General features: G+C 37.2%; 1 protein-coding gene across 4 annotated transcripts in view; it reads right to left on the bottom strand.

Annotated features, from left to right (window-relative positions):
• Astn2 (astrotactin 2) overlaps nt 1-16,950 on the bottom strand; it is a 917,671-nt gene that overhangs the window by 557,826 nt on the left and 342,895 nt on the right. For all 4 annotated transcript variants that reach the window (XM_034502232.2, XM_034502233.2, XM_076934798.1 and 1 more), the window contains one exon: nt 2,368-2,514. In XM_034502232.2, coding sequence (XP_034358123.1) covers nt 2,368-2,514 — 147 coding nt within the window. The remainder of the gene's footprint in view (nt 1-2,367; nt 2,515-16,950) is intronic.

Below are 16,950 nucleotides of genomic sequence, written 5' to 3'. Positions count from 1 at the left end.
TCAGTGCTAAATAATGAAAGTAGCCCAGGAAAATAGACATTATCATTGCTTCTTGCTCCTTCTCCTGCTATGTAACAGCCTGCTTTTTCTAGGAACTACAGTTAATACCCTGTTGAACTACACAGCACATAAAATATTTCTCTTTTCTCATCTCTATTTCAGGGAAGATTGGCTTTTATTTATCAATGAATCCCTGTTCATTATATGTCATCTGTGATTGGTAAGGACCATGCTGGACTATTATTGAAGGGATGAAATGAGAAAAACTTTCAGAGATACTGAGATAGAAAGACTTGAGGATAACTTTGAAGAAACAGACACAAAGTTATCCTCGTGACTTCAGGTAGTGTCTGAACAGTATTCTTGCTGAGAGAAGATGGATTATGATGGTGTGTTCATTTCTAGAATTGTGAAAGTCAGTTCCATATGGTAGGGGACCAAGTTCCAGTTTCTGAATTGTTTTTAATTTTTCCCTATAGGGGGCAGTATTGTATTTTGGCCACCAAACTTCTCTGTATGTTTCTAGGTGTCCCCATTACTTTTCAGTTTCCCAGATGCATTCTGTTTGAAAACTTGATAACCACCTAAAAGAAGGAGGTATCACATTCATAGTATACCTATAAGTCAAACAGACCTATCATCCCAGTTTTTTATATGTAAAGACCCAGTCTATGAAAGGCAAAGTAGATGAAATAGCAAACATTTGAAGTAAGTTTTATATCATCTCTAAGCCTGGGTACATTGCCATCGAACTGTTTTACCCTAGTGTTGAGTAATTTATCTTGTTTTCTACACATGTACAAACCAATAACTAAAGTTTGGGTATTTCTACCTCCTAAAGTATAATAGCTAATGGGTAGTGACAGGTGAGTGGGGTTGAGTGTGTGTCTGGGCTTGGGGCAGGCCATTCACAGTGATTTTTCCTAATTTATGTTTGTCATTCCTGTTATTCCGTCATAATTTTGCAGCCACTCATGGAATCTGGAAATTGATCTAGCCCTGAGCTCCATGAAACCAATTATGTATATTTTTTTTATAAATTCTGTTCTCTTTCTCTGTCTCTCTTACACACACACACACACACACACACACACACACACAGAGAGAGAGAGAGAGAGAGAGAGAGAGAGAGAGAGAGAGAGAGAGAGAGATCCTGTCTTTATGTACATATAATTCAATAGGGATGAATCAGGAGATTTTTATAAAGACTTGAAAAATAACTGACACTCATAAAATATGTACAGTGGCAGATAAAAGTATACTTTATCATCAATATAATTCACTTTGTATATATGTTAAAAGTGTGAATAACTAAACTGATTTACAGAGGAAGGGAGAGTTCACAGGGCAGTCTTCTTGTCCTGCAGAAGTTCTGCACAAAGGGATTCTGGACAAGGGAAACATCACCTTCAGTTTATCTTTAGTTATGTATACACAATGCTGCACCCAGAAAGCTTCAGTAGATAACCCTAAACCCATGGTCACATATATGTCCTTGGTTGAACTCAGTGGGCCACAAAGAATAAAAGCCATGAATGGGAAAAGGAACTTGTAGGAAGGAAGCATTTTGTCAGTGGTGGGAAATGAGAGTAAATAGACTACATCTTATACATGAATAAAATATCAAAGAATGTATTCTAACAATTAAGACCTAAAATAGAAGTTAAGTAAAGTGTCATACTCATGCTAAACTTTAGCACATTTGCAGTAGTAAGGTGAAGAGAAAGGTTTGGGGAGTAGGGGCCTGAGCACCCCACTGGAGGAAACAAACTACATGGACATTTTTAGAGGGCACTTTAGCAGTAGACATCAAGCATCTTAATCAGTTCCTTGGACACATTTTGCTAATGACCATGGTGACTACAGTGTCTCATTAATTCAATTTAATTGGCTGAAGAATAAATGGTAGAATTTTCCAAGACACTTGTAAAGCACAGTTATAGGGAACAAGATATGAACATTCCCTAGACCATTCAAAAATTCTAGTAAAACTCATATGGTTTTCCTTGTCATATGCTTTTAATTATGTAACAATATTTGCAGAGCATTTTTAATTTGAAACAGGATTGAAAATCTTGATAGAGCTCTTACTTTTTTTTTTAAGAAGCCCAGTCCTACTTCACTATTTTTTTGAAATCTTTTAGTTAACAAACCTTATCCTTATACACATAATAAAAGTACCCTTTTATTTAATTCTAATAATCAGACATTTAAAGTAATAAGTGCTTCTTCTAGAGCCATGGGATACCTCTTTGTTCTTGTACTATACATTAAAGAATTCTGAAGTTATGCCATACATGGTGATATAGACCCCTGCAACACAAGGTGATAAGTAATTGTGGATTATTGTCAATTCTGGGCTCTTACCGTCTGCAATGAAGTGTTCAGGCACGTGCAAAGTCACCTTCACGGTAAGTGGACAGGACATCTGGTTGCCACATACCATGGCCAAGATGCAGGAACTCACAGCAATCAGTGTTAAGGCTGTTTTGTTCACAGGGCTTTTCAGTAAACCTGAAAAACACACGCATAAAAATATTCTGTCAGGTGAGAATATAGGGGTGGCATAAATGTAGTCGATCCTATAGTTCCCTAGTGTGAATATTAGCCAAGGAAAAAAGGAAAGGATGGAGGAAGGAAAAGACAGAAAAGCGGATGTCAAATTGGGTTGGGACTAAGTTGTTGGGTATTTGAGAAGATTTGGAGGAAGAATTGGGATGGACATGATCATGTTTCTTTGTATAAATGTGCAAAATTATTAAGAACAAAGAGTAATTAATAAATAAAATATGAAATTACATTTATGACAGAGGGTTTAGGACAAACCATATTTTCGAACCTTTTATTCGGTTTTCTTCTAAACAAAATAATTTTGATGTTTCTTTTGGTAAATAATGAAAAAAAAGAAAAAGAAAGAAAAACAAAAAAAGCAAAAGAAAAGGAAAGGGAAGGAAGGAAGGAAGGAAGGAAGGAAGGAAGGAAGGAAGGAAGGAAGGAAAAAAGATAAATCAGCTTCTAAATCTTGACAATAATCCCATTTGAATTTAAATTGTCATTCTTGATAATGATGATACAGTATTAAGCCTCCTTTACAAAGTAAATGAAAAGATATCATGTGGTTCCATTTACTAAGAGGTAGCAGAGCAAGTGTGTTCTTTGAGGATGATTCTGGATTCAAATTTCACTCTTACCCATTCTTACATCTTGGATTTAGAATGTTGCCGGAAGGCCCATATAAAGGAAACGTGATTTCCCCAACATATCTAGGTTCCAAAGTGAGATTAAAAATAATGATGGGATTATAAGCAGTCTGTTCCCATTAATTGATAAATGATATTATTCATGAGTTCATAGTTGGAGGAACTGCTGGGATAGAGGTGAGGACCCAGGTAGAGAAAACAGGTCATGCAGTTGGCATGTGCTAGACCTATGTTTCTTGTCTTTGGCTCCTTCTTCCCACTGTACTGTTCCCTTTGATTCTCAGCCACTATGAGATGCAGAAACAATGGAACTAAAGGAGTATCAACTAAAACCTTTGAAACCAGAGATTTATGATCCAGAATGAAAACCCGTACTTGTTTATTGTCTTGTGTATTTGCAACTGTAATGCAAAGCCGACTAATCCATCTCTTACTGGCTGTTTGAATTGCTTCATTTTTTAGACCTTTATTCCAAGGGGAGCCTGATAGTTTGTGTCCACTTAACACAAACAAGTCACTTGGGAAGAGAAACTCTCAATTGAAGAGTTTCCTCCATCAGATCATACTTGGGGCCTTCTATAAGAATTCTTTGTTGTTTATTAATAGAGAAAGGCTTATCTCACTATAAGCTGTGCCACACAGGGATGGGTCATCTTAAATTGTATAAGGAATTGTATAAGAAAAACAAGCCAGAGAAAGCAACCTAGCAAAGAGTATACCCCTGTGGGCTCTGTTTAAGGACCAGGTTCCAGGTTCCTACCTTGAGTTTTTCCCCTGACTTTCATTCGTGATGGACTATAGCTAATAAACTGAACTAGACTTTTTCCTTCACAAGTTGTTTTTGTTCATGATTTTATAACACCCACAGAAAGTACCTGGGATATTGGCATATATGTTGAGCATAATATCAAATATCTCATAGGATTGTTATGATGATTACATGATGGTACATATATAAAGCCTGCCATAGAGAAATATTTCATAGTCAGAAACTGTTTAACAATTTCACCAGGATGGATTGGAAACTTAATTTGTAAAACATGCATATCACAGAATAAGAATAGCCCCTGTTCATGACATTGGATATGTCCAGGACAGACAGAAAGTTGCTTGCTTGGAGCACAAAGACCTGAATTTAAACTCTAAAACACATATTTTAAAAACACCAGCATGGTGGTGTAAAATTGTGATTCTAGGTCGGGGGAGAAAGAGGAAGGCAGAGTCTCAGAGGTCAAAATCAACAACTTTAAGCCTATGAGGCAAGATCTAGAACAATGAAAAACTACATCTCAAAAATCAAGGTTGACAGCCTCTGAGGAACAACTGTGGTTGATGTCTGGCCTTCATTTGCATGAGCATATCAATATATGTCCATCCAGACCTAAGTACACACACACATAAAATCATGTACTTACAACCACAACCCCCACTTTAGACTATCCACTACTCCTCAGGAGTTTACTTAGAGGTTCACAGAAAAATCCAGACTTGTCTTTCCCTCTTTAGATTCCTAAATAAACTGTTAAAAACCTAAACAAGAGGGCAGAGTGTGCGAAGGAAAATTTCGCATAGCTAAATCAAAGTAGTTTTATTGAAACAGTGGAATATGTAAATTAGATCTGCATCACCAGGAGTGCTCTGGGGCTGGTATACAGTAAACAAGGAGGTCTGTCCTGAGACCCCTTTGATCCTAATTCTTTGAGCTTTGCCTCTTTGCCTCTACTTTTTAGGTTTAGATTATTTGGCTTTTAATATGTCTTCTAAATTTCTTCTTTACCTCTTCATTTGGCAAGTTTCACATATGTCTGAAGCCATCCTACAAGCATGCCAAATGCAACCATTGAAAATAACGTCTAGGTTCCAAAGTGAGGTTAAAAATACATGATGGGATTATAAGCAGTCTGTTCCCATTAATTAATAAATGATTTTATTCATGAGTTCATAATTGGAGGAGCTGCTGGGACAGGGGTGAGTACCCAGGTAGAGAAAACAGGCTATGCAGTTGGAATATCAACCAACCAGATTCTCCAGAGCTCCCAGGGACTAAAGCACCAACCAAAGAGTACACAAGGAGGGACCCATTGCTCCAGCGGCATGTGTAGCAGAGGATTGCCTTATCTGGTATCAATGGGAGTAGAGGTGCATGGTCCTCTGAAGGCTTGATGTCCTAGTATAGCCAGGGCAGTGAGGTGGGAGTGGGTGAGTGGGTGGGGGAGTGCCTTCATAGAAGCAGGGAGGGTAGAGGATGGGATAGAAGGTTTTCAGAGGGGGAAGTTAAGAAAGGGGATAACATTTGAAATGTAAGTAAATAAAATATCCAATAAAAAACATAACATATTTCTCAAGTTTTCTTCCTGTTTCAGACAACCTCAGCATCAAAATCATTACCATTTAGATGACTAGATGCCTGAATATCTTTCGGTCTTTTATCTTCTCTCTTTACAAAATCAAAACAGTACATACAACCACTTTTTTTTTAAAGTTATGAAGTATTTTAATACATTGTTTACAGTTGTATAATGACACAGATTTTAATAAATTGTCACTCTTTTTTATTTGTCAGAAAATTATTGGGAAATAATTCAACATATTTTTAGAGTAAAATAGTTTCAAAAGAATGCTTTAATAGATTGTACAGAGATGCTAATATGAACTGGACTGTGTCCTGAAAATTTATGTATGGAAGCTTAACTCCAATGGTGTTGTTCATTGGAATGACTGTTATAATTTAGATGTAGGCAACTAGCTTAAATGAATTTATTTAAGGGAGGAGCACTGTTCTAGTCTGTTTTTCCGTTGCTGTGATAAAACATTAAACAGAGCCAATTTTTGGTAGGGAAGGGTTTAATCTAGTTTATATTTCCTGATCATAGCCCATAACTGCAGGAAGTCACTATCTCACTTTTTCTATGAAGTTGGTATTTTCAGCTACCCGCCCTTCCCACTGCTTCTGTTGCCTGCTTGTAGGATAAGAAAGGTATTGGCACATACGCTAACTCACTCCTTGCTGAAACCCCTTGAGATATTTTATAGCATCTGTTCACAGTATGTGGTCCACATTCATGAGCCTGGCATCTAAAGCCTATCACATATTCAGACTTCATATACTTTCTACTACCTGGCCCAGGTACTAGCAGGGCTGAATTGCTTAAATACCCTCACAGTAAGCAACATCATCATGTTGTCCAACGTGTGTTGTTTCTTAGATATTACTATAATTGTTCCCTTATCCCTATCCCTTTCCCTCAATGTTTGAGATTCACAGTAAATGGAATTTCTTCATATTCTCCTCAGATAAGCATACTTAATGCTTTCCTCAATATACTCTTACAAGGTTTATATGTTTGAATGCCTAGTCCTCAGTTGGTAAAACTTTTTGTAAAAGATTAGGAAATGTGGCCTTGTTAGAGGAGATGTGTCACAGGGGGAGGCTTAAAGGTTTCAATATGTAATATGCACCAGACAAGAGTCTAGTATAGACACAATAAAACTCCTTGCAAATTACCTAAGTGCCTAACCCAATGTCTGAAACATGGTGGCATATCAATATATGCATAATCAATTTCAGGAGTAGAATGATATTATCAATCAATATAATATGGGCACTGATCATTAGAAAAAATGGCAATTATCATAGCTATCCCTCTTGGGTCCAGAGTAAGAAGAGATTTAATGGTACCCAACTTTGGGATTTTATAAACATCTGTTTTCTATAAACATATAGTGAATTGCTTGAGGGAAAAGAATCACATAGCTTGTGATCTCAGTGTGTCTTCCATGAACAGCTCATGCCTGGAACCTACAGTTTTGCTTTGTTAAGAAAAGGAACCTTGTCTTTCTTTCCAGTCTTAAGACTATGTGTCATATAGGAGGAACATTGTAAGTTGTTACAGTTGTGGGACAAAGGTTAAATGAAAAAATAAATTAAATTATAGCTTATTCTGGTGTCAAGAGATGAGATATCCATAAAAGTTAAGATAAACGCAGGGCAAAAAGAAAGAACAAATTTTGTTTCTTTGCTGAGTGTCCCAAATGCTTAAGGTATCAATATTTTAGTAACTCTACAGCATGTATAGGCTGACACAGTATGATATTCAAGAGAAAGAAAGTCCATGAGAGGCTAAAGCTGTGAATGGAGGTAACTTTAAATAGCTACCATGCCATGCCACATTCCATACCACTTAGTACTTCACATAACAATCAGCAGGGGGCGTTCCTAATTAAGAGTCTATGAATTCAACTCTTCAGTAAGGAGCATGTAAGAAAACAGTTTAGTATGAAAAAAATTCTTAGAAAGATGAGTAGAAACTGAGTGATGGCATAAAAGTGGTGTTTGTAGCTGGTAGCTTGGCGAGAGAATGCCAGTGGGTAGTCAGAATGAGAGTGGCCTCTGTTGGCAGATATGTTTGCATACTTGGTTCTCAGTTTGTGGAACTGTTTGTGAAGACTTAGGAGGTGTGGTCTTGTCAGAGGTGTATCATCAGGAAGAAGTTTTCAAAAGACTTGTGCCATTCTCAGCTTTCTGTATGGTTGTGTCTCAAGATGTGAGTTACTGTTCCAGTTTCATGCCTTCCTGCCTGCTTACTGCCATGATGGCCCTGGATTTTAATTTTCAGAAATTGTAAGTCCCCAATTAAGAGCTTTTTAAAAATAAGTTGCATTGGTCACCATATTTTATAACAACAATAGGAAAGAAACAGAGGTGATGATCCAATGAGTAATATCAAACAAAACCTTGAACTATGGGAAGAAGTTCTCTCTCCCTAGTTCATGCAGAAGTAGATATGGAAGGGACACAGACATGTTTTTCTCTAACAAGAATGCTACCTGGCCACACAAAGCTGAATCCTAGGCTGAGGACAATGCCCAAGGGCCAGAACAGATTGATTGCTTACATTCTTTCAATGAGCCATCAAATCAAATTCCTCATGTCATGGAAACCTTTACCACAATTCAAGGCCTTTAGAGTTCATCATGAGGAGTGGAGGCATATAGCTTACTGATTGGATTTTCCTAAGCAACAGGCTAAAATGGCATATGCATTGAGAATGTTGAAAGAACTAATGGTGGTAGATGCTGTCAAGTGCTTTACACTTGTTGTGGCACACAGCAGACTTAACAAAATAACAATTTCTAGGATAGATACAGAAATCTGCCTGCTTTGGTTTCTGTACTTATTTACATCTCTGTCAAATGTATTCTTAGAACAGATTAAGAATTGAATGTTCCATGGCAGAAACAGAAGACGAATAAAAGATAGAAAATGGAAATTCATACAATGGGGGAAAAGTGGTAGAAAGAATGAGACTGAATAGCATTATGGAGCAACAATTTATTAAGAAAATGCGTGAAAAACCGTAATTTTCTCTAAAAATCAAGAACAAGGAAGGACATACAGAGGTCCAGACTGCACTAAGGTCAGATGATGATAAGCAGCTTCTAGGGTTTGGACAGTTACCATGGAAACAAAACTTCACAAAGGGACAGACATAAATGTGACTTCTTTAGACTTTTTGGCCAAAAGAACTGATCACAAACATTTACATTAGGGTAGGTTATACAGAGATCATTAAGCTAAAACACATCTATCCCATAATATCCTCCCCTATGCAAGCTATTATACTATGCCTAAAAGAAGCAGACAGGACATAAAAATCTCCAGTTTGTCAGTGCTTACAATGACACAAACACTGTAACCATATATGCATTTATGTACATTCTGTCCATCCATCCATCCATTCATCCATCCATCCAAGCAATATAGTTATATATAACATCCATCCATTCATCCATTCATCCATCCAAGCAATATAGTTGTATATAACTTTACAGTTTTCAACCTGTTTAATATCAGGTTTTGGCTTACATCCTCATTTGCAGGGGAAGGTGCTATGCTGCAGGAATGAGATTCCACTGGGATATATTTACTGCTGCAGCAGAAAGCTAATAATCTAATTTCCCTTTCATTTCCTCTCCTAGTACCCCTCACCCTCTCTTATGGCTGACCAGAATGGCATAAAATGCATTGCTTGAGAAATTCAACCAGAAATACCTTGGCATTGTTGATTCACACACTGTCTATAATTGGGGATTTGATTGATTCTTCGTTTGGAAATGCCAAGTTGAGAGAAGAAAATCAAATTTAAGTTAAATTTGGAGTTGAATCAATCACATTTTACAATGGAGAAAATAGATTTAACACTATCAGACCTGTGTTTGTGAAAACCTTAAAGTTGATCTATCTCATTGCTTCTGTCCACATAGCCCCAAAAGATAGAAGCCTAGATCCAACGTAGGGGGTCAATTTCTTTAAGTGACAAAGGGCATATTGAGCTGAGGTAGAGGATATGAATACCAGCAATGGAGGACTTTGGGCAGAGGAGCACAAGGGATAGTCACGAAGACGACTAGAAAGAAACTGATCTTTGACTCTAAATATGAAAGTTTAAATCGAAACTCTCCAATTTAACAAGTATCTAGCTTTTGACAAGATATGTAAACTGTTTTCTTTTTCTTTTGATAATGTGTTTGTGTGTTATGTGTGCATATATCACACTAATGCTCACAGAGGCTATGAGAGAGGACTGGATACCACAATGTTGGAGTCACCTGATTCGGATGGTGGGAGCAAATATAAGTCCTCTGGAAGAGCTGTAAGTGCCTTGAACTGCTGAGCCATATCTCTAGCTCCACAAAATTCTTAACACCACACTTTTATAATCTACAAAATGGCAGTGATAATCTCTAAGTAAGGAGAGAAGCTATGGGGATTAAATGGTGCATCATGGTGCATCACTGTGACAATAGAAAGTACAATGCCTGGCATATACTCTGGGCACTAGAAGCTCTCTTTCCCTTTCCACTCATCTCATTCTTAAATACTTCCACCCCTATGTGAGCAACAACGTGGTAAGTGGTAGTTTTTCTTGTACTGCAGTCCTTGGTTTTATACTTAGCTTCTCATCCTTGTGAATAAATCTTACCTCATGAGATGTGATGTTCATATTAGATAATTAATTCACTCAGTAAGAATTGGTGTGTGTGTGTATGTGTGTGTGCACGTGTTCGAGTGCACACGTGCATGCACAGATGTGGCAATGTGTGTATTTGTGTTCTGTGACTAGAGGGTGAACTTAGCATCAATCCTCAGGCACTCTCCATTTTATTGCTAAAGACGGGGTCTCTTACCAATCCTGGGACTGCTGATTCAGCTAGCTTGACTTGACAACCGGCCCCAAGGATCTAACTGTCTTCTCTGTAGCAAATCTGGTCCTTAGGTTAGCAAGGGAAGCAATTTAACTAAATATTAAGTCCCGTAAAAACAGTCATTTAATATGCATCTAGTTATGCTATGGCTCATATTGCATGGCATTCTACATTTTTGTATTTCTACAGCATGCTTGAATGTAGTAGGTGCTTAATAAATGTCCAGCGAATAGGACATCTGAGTACAAGTGAATGTTCAAATGTTGTTTCTCCTATCACCAAGAGATGTCAGCATCAGAATATTGTTGCGCTTATCCTAGCCAAATGTGATTACTCACTGTCTTTGGGAAGTTCTGGGTTCTATCTGGTTAGAAATCATTCCAAAAGGCTATTCGGCAGCTCCAATCTGCCTGCAGATCAGGGGTTACTGGCCCAGATCATAGGAAAACCTCATTAACCTCACAGAGTGCCCCATGGGATTCCTGTAGCTCCTGAGCTCCTGAGATTCTGTGTCAATATGCTATATTTTTGGAAACTGAAATTGGGACACACCGTCTGACAATTCCAAGTGTCATGCCAGAGGCAGGAAGAAAAACGTGAAACTGGAGCTTTCTCAGAATCTTTGGAGTAGGGGGCCATATTTCCCCTTCCTTTCTTCCGTCTGGATCCTCCATGAATTACAGAGTTATATTCCTCAATGTGGCCATATCTTACTGAATCTTACCCAGTTTAGATCCATGCATCTCCTTCACCGTCCCCTGTTTTATAATCCTAAACTAATTCTCATACCTTTATACTCTCAAATCTGTGTTCTCTTTTGAGTGACAGGTGATTTCTAGAACCTCTCATCTTCCATAAGTTTGTCTTCAAAAAATATATGTGTATATTTATTTGGCTCTTCCTGAGATACCAAATTCAAAGGTTACCAAGCAGTTTGGTTTACTCTCAAGCAGGTTAACATCTGAAAGGTCTCAGGACCTTTGAACCCACTCCTGCTGTCCAAGCTAAACAGGATGCATCTACTAACTCCTCTTTGGAGCACTCAGTTAAGTGGAAGTTACTTTGCATTGAGCTTACTGTTCTTCAAGTTAAATATTGTTAGTTTGATTTTATTTCTTTAAAGTCACATTTTGAATGTCTTTTGAATGCTTTTTAAAAATTGGCTTTTCTTATAAAGCCTTTCTCGATAGTGAGTGTTTCCACTGTGATGATCACCTCACCACTGTTACCACCACCACTGTACACTTACATACCAGACATCATGGACTATCTCATTTAATTGCCACAGAAACTTTATAAGATTGCTTCTCTCATCACTTGCATGTTGCACAGGAGAAGATTACAAGTATGGCTACAATTTGCCAAAGGCTGTGCACTCAAAAGCAATGAAACTGAATTACAAAATTATTTGATTTCAAAGATCAGGCTCATATCAAGTGCCCCATCTCCCTACTAATGTTAATGATGCTGATTAGTTTCAGCCATGGTAATTGTTAAACTATTTTAGTTTATTAATCTTAGTTATTAAGTGATTCTGTGTCAATTCATTGTGTTCTTACTGTTTTGCCTGATTCTAGTAACAAGTCTTCCAAGTACTTTTTCATAGTACCAGAAGGGATCATCCAAAGGATGTGAAACTGAGAGAGAGGCAAACTAGATGTTTGTTTCCTACACATCTATAGCCCTAAAATATATTACAGTCTTGGAGACACAATCTCACAGCAAACTTCCCATTCTTCTGGTGGTTACAATCTTTCAACTCATTATTCTCCAATGATCTTCTCCAATGTGCAGGATCTACACTCATGAAATATAAACAAGATAGCTGCCCAAAAATGACTTGAAGAAAAATGTCACCAGTAGACATGCAACTATGTAAAAGGAAAACTCATGAAGCTACAGCACTAGACAGAAAACTACAGGCAACTAAGGAATGCTATTAGCAGCAGACATCATCTTCCTCAGGGAAGAGTAAACCAATTGCTTACGTAATACCAAATGGTCAACTCTGAAAATACACACACACACACACACACACACACACACACACACACACCATTATATGGATTGAGCCTCTTGTATTTATATATTTAACAGTACATATATTGATAATTAAAGAAAAAGTGATCATGAATTTGAAAAATTGGGAATGATACCTGGGAGGGGTTAAAATGAAAAAGGAGAAGGAGAAAATTATGTAATTTTATTATAATTTCTAAAATTTATAATTGAAAATATTGCATCCTCTCTGTGCTCTTTGGAGTCTAACCATTATCTATGAGGGCACTGTGGGTTAGGCATTGGTAGTTAGCTCTTTATCCAGGAGAGGGTCTACAGTTCAGGACTGAGTCATGATTCCCTGTTAAAGACAGACACATTAGCAGGAGATACTGAGAGGAACTACAGAAAACTATCTTCTTTCTTTTCTAGGTCAATCTCAGGCAGCTATGTCTATAATTTAAAGACACATACTTTCAAAGTCTTGAATAGTGATGTTTTGACAAGGATATTCATGGTGAATATACCACATATGTTACATTATCAATTTTATTAATTATTCTAAAAGATTTCATTAGTTCTCCACCAAAATTCCATAAATGGACACTGTTTGCCATTTCTAGCATAGAAAAAAATTAATCAAAAGAGTACATGGTGAAAGAATGGTCAATAGCAACTTCATATTAGGTTTTGAAGCTTTATTTCCTGAGTTGTGGCAAGCACTCATTCTGCAACCGCATACTATGAGAGAGACCCTAACTCAGGTGTTGCCAACTAGATCAGAAAATTGGATTAGAATCTCTGCTCCTTGGTCCCGTCTCTACTAATGCATACTCATGAAATATAAACAATATAATGCATCTAAACTCGGAGATCCAGCAAAATGTTTCCTATATAAGATGTTGCATACAGATCTGTTCTAAGAGTTTCCATTGCTGCTACAAAACACCATGCCCATGAAAAGCATGGAGAGGTAGAGTTTATTCAGCTTATATATCCACACTGCTATTTAACTCTAAGGGAAGCCGTAACAGGAACTTAAATAGGGCAAGATCATGGAAATGGGAGCTGATGCAGAGGCCAAAGAGGGGTGTAGCTTATTGGCTTGCCTCCCCTGGCTTTCTCAGCCTGCTTTGTTATAGAACCCAGGACTGTCAGCCCAAGGATGGCACCACCCACAATGGGCTGGCCCCTTCCCCATCAATCATTGATTCAGAAAATGCTTTACAGCTAGATCTTATGAGGACAATTTTTTTTTCAGTTGAGGTCCTCTCCTTTCAGATAACTCAGGTTTGTGTATCAAGGTAACATAAGATTATACCGCACACAGATCCTTTTCCCCGTGTTCAAATATTCTACATTCTACATGTTCAAAAATGCTATATTCTCTGGGTCCTTTAAAGTGCTAAAATGTATTTTGGTGCTAAAATCCCTGGAAAGCACCATGTTAAATTCTACATAATATATCCTACTGTTTTCATATAGAGCTCTTACTGCATAGAACAAAGAAAGAAAACAATGTGTTAATTTATTTACCTATAACAAGGGTTGTTCATAGTATTTGTCAATTCCAATAATGAATGGTTATTCCTATGTTAGACTCTGTCCTAAAGGTATATGCACATTATTCTCCTTAAAAATGTTAACTTTTGTTGAATTTTAACCAGGGAATTACCACATAGCTCAGAATATCTTTAAGCTCACTTCATGATCTGCTTGCCTCAATCTCTTCATAAAGATCAGTGATATTAAAGATGTGAACCACTACATTAAGCCTCTAGCTGAAATTTGGAATAGCCTAAAAAGGCATGGCTTGTTGTCTCCATTGAAAGTTGAGGACAAAAATCAAGACTTATAGATAATAGGGAAATCTTGGCAAAAGTCTCCTGATCAGTTTTGTCTAATCCTAATATACTTATTCTGCTCAGTTCCAAGTGTTAAAAGAAAATAGTTTTAAATTTATAGGAGAAGGCATGAAAAAAAAAAGACAGGCACAAAAAGCCAGTTCAGGAGGCTCAAGAAAAAGAAAGATGCAGCACTCAATAGATGAAATTACTGTGGGCCAATGAGAAATAGCAGAAAGTATGACTTAAAAGCGTGACCACTGTAGAAGGGCTCAAAGCAAGAAAAAAAAAAGGAGAAATCAGGGTTCATTTCATTGGTAATAATTAGCTGATGCAAACAAAAGACTATCTTTTAAATGAAGATTATAGGATGACTAAATGTATTATCACATTTGACCTATATCAATGATGGATGGAGAATTATAAAGCAGAGCTAAGGGCTGGTAGGACTAAGGGACAAATCAAAGAATAGCCACCAGTGTCTATGATCACTTATCTCTATCAAAGGCACATTTGTAGCTTCTTTGTTCAAAGAACATGCTAGAAATAACACTGTACAATTGTTCTAGAGGATATCAATAAACTTTAGCCCAAAGTCTATGAAAAGGGAGCAGAGAAATAATATCTGGTATCCATTTTGTATGAAAGATGCCTTCTGTATGTCCTTTACATACAGAATTATATGCAATATATTCACAGTATGCTTTAGATAACACATTGAACAAAGTAGACACTCAGTTTAAATGACTTGCTCATAGACTAATGTCCAGTAAGAGACAGAGATAAGATTATCAACGAAGAACCATTTATGTCCAGTTTCAAAGATTGAGCCAAAATATTCCAACTTGCCTTGATCCAGTAGGTGCACATTGACTGTGGATAGCCATGCTGCTTCTAAAAATATGGAACTTCCTTAAGCTTCTATATTGTCTTGTCCTTACATCTTTCTTCAGACAACATCAAATAATAACACAAACTAGGTGCTGTCTGATGATCCACAGATCTTTTGTTACAATGGGTTTTTTTTTTCTATTTTTTCTACTGCACTTATATTGCAGAATGTCTGTCCTTGTTCTTTTGACTGTCTACCTATATCCTCAACTCCCATAGAGTGGCTTTTCTATTTTTCTCAGTATGCCTAAAGTAGGACATTTATTAAAGATCCCAGAGAATTTTTCTCTCCAAGAGTTTGCATTCATCATTGAAGTCACAGGAACACACCTCTCCTCCTATGTGCATTCTCATGCAATATTTGATCTTATTTGACTCATGAGATCTCACATGACAGGGAAATCTAAAAGCTTAGATTGAACATGTCATTCAGTACAGGTGATTTCCACCAATGCTTCCCTGTTGCTATTCAGCATGTTTGAATATCATCCAAACTTGGAGCCTGTTAACTCAAAACATGCACCTATCAATGTTACTAGCAGAAATAGTGGTAATGACACTTTCTTACAAGTACTTTATATGTTTGAGATATTATGCTAAGTAATTTATAAATCTTTCATTATTTCATCACTTATAAGTGTCTGCTAGCTCTTCACATGAAAAAAAAAAAAAAACAACTAAGTTTAGCCTAATTTGTATGCATCACCATATATAGCCCAACCTGGTGTTTGAATGAAAAACGGAGAAGAACTGAAGGCCAAGTGATGCTTGAGAGGCAGAATGAGAGAGTTACTGCTGAGAACAAAGCCAGGGTTCACTCTAGTTCTAAGAGTGAGGCCACAATCTTTCTTCCCTAGCACCTTCCAATGTTTGAAGTCTTATTGATTATGAGCAGGAGTCTAATCCTACAACAACAGCCAGTCAAACACACTGATATGCTCAAACTCCACAGACGTTTCCCCCGTGCCCTCCAAGATAGTCCTTTTGGATATAAAAGTGGAATGTGCATTCCCCATCTTTTTGTTGTAAACACATACTGTCAGTTGTTTCTCACAGGAACCAGGAAAATCATATCTGGGGGATTCTAACTTTCTATGATACAAGTTTGGAAGGTAGAGAACATCACAGAGCCACAGTTAGAGCCTATCAATTCCATTCTAATCACAATGTTATCTGACTCATCATCAATAGAGTTAGCTGCCATTTTTTTCTTACCTATGCCAATAATGGCAAGAATAAAGAGAAGCCATCAATCTCCTTTTCATTTTTTTTTTTTTTTTTTTTTTTTTAGTGACGCTGAGTTGGCTAACTTATTCACCAGATAACTATGTGTTAGATGAAAACAATTCAGAAAATTTTGGTCAGTGTTAGCCCAATATCAAGAAGAGCCACATCTAAATATTCCCACAAAATAACCTGGAAAGGTTGGCACACAGATTATAATAGTCGAAATATAATGGACTTTACAGTTAGAAAAAACTTAGGTGCAAATGTCAGCTCTGTCATATTCTGGTTTGTTTCAATCAAATGTCATTTTATTCAGTTATAAAACTTGAACTGCGTCTATTCCACGGAGTCATCAGGACGATCAAACAGTGGAATTCCCACTAGATAGAAGCTCAAGGAAAAATAGTTACCATCATGATTGTCACCTCCCACATGGCCACACAACCATCTCCATGATATTTAGAACTAATCAATGTCATCACAGAGCCCTCTATCCAAGTGAGCTCCTATAAAATTTTAGGTGGAAAAAAAAAATACAAGAAGATGTGCTTGGGGGAAGAGTGTGTCTAAGAGCACTGACTACA

The sequence above is a fragment of the Arvicanthis niloticus genome, chromosome 5, assembly GCF_011762505.2.
Source record: "Arvicanthis niloticus isolate mArvNil1 chromosome 5, mArvNil1.pat.X, whole genome shotgun sequence".
Lineage (NCBI taxonomy): Eukaryota > Metazoa > Chordata > Mammalia > Rodentia > Muridae > Arvicanthis > Arvicanthis niloticus.
This window is presented reverse-complemented; position numbering and strand designations above follow the sequence as displayed.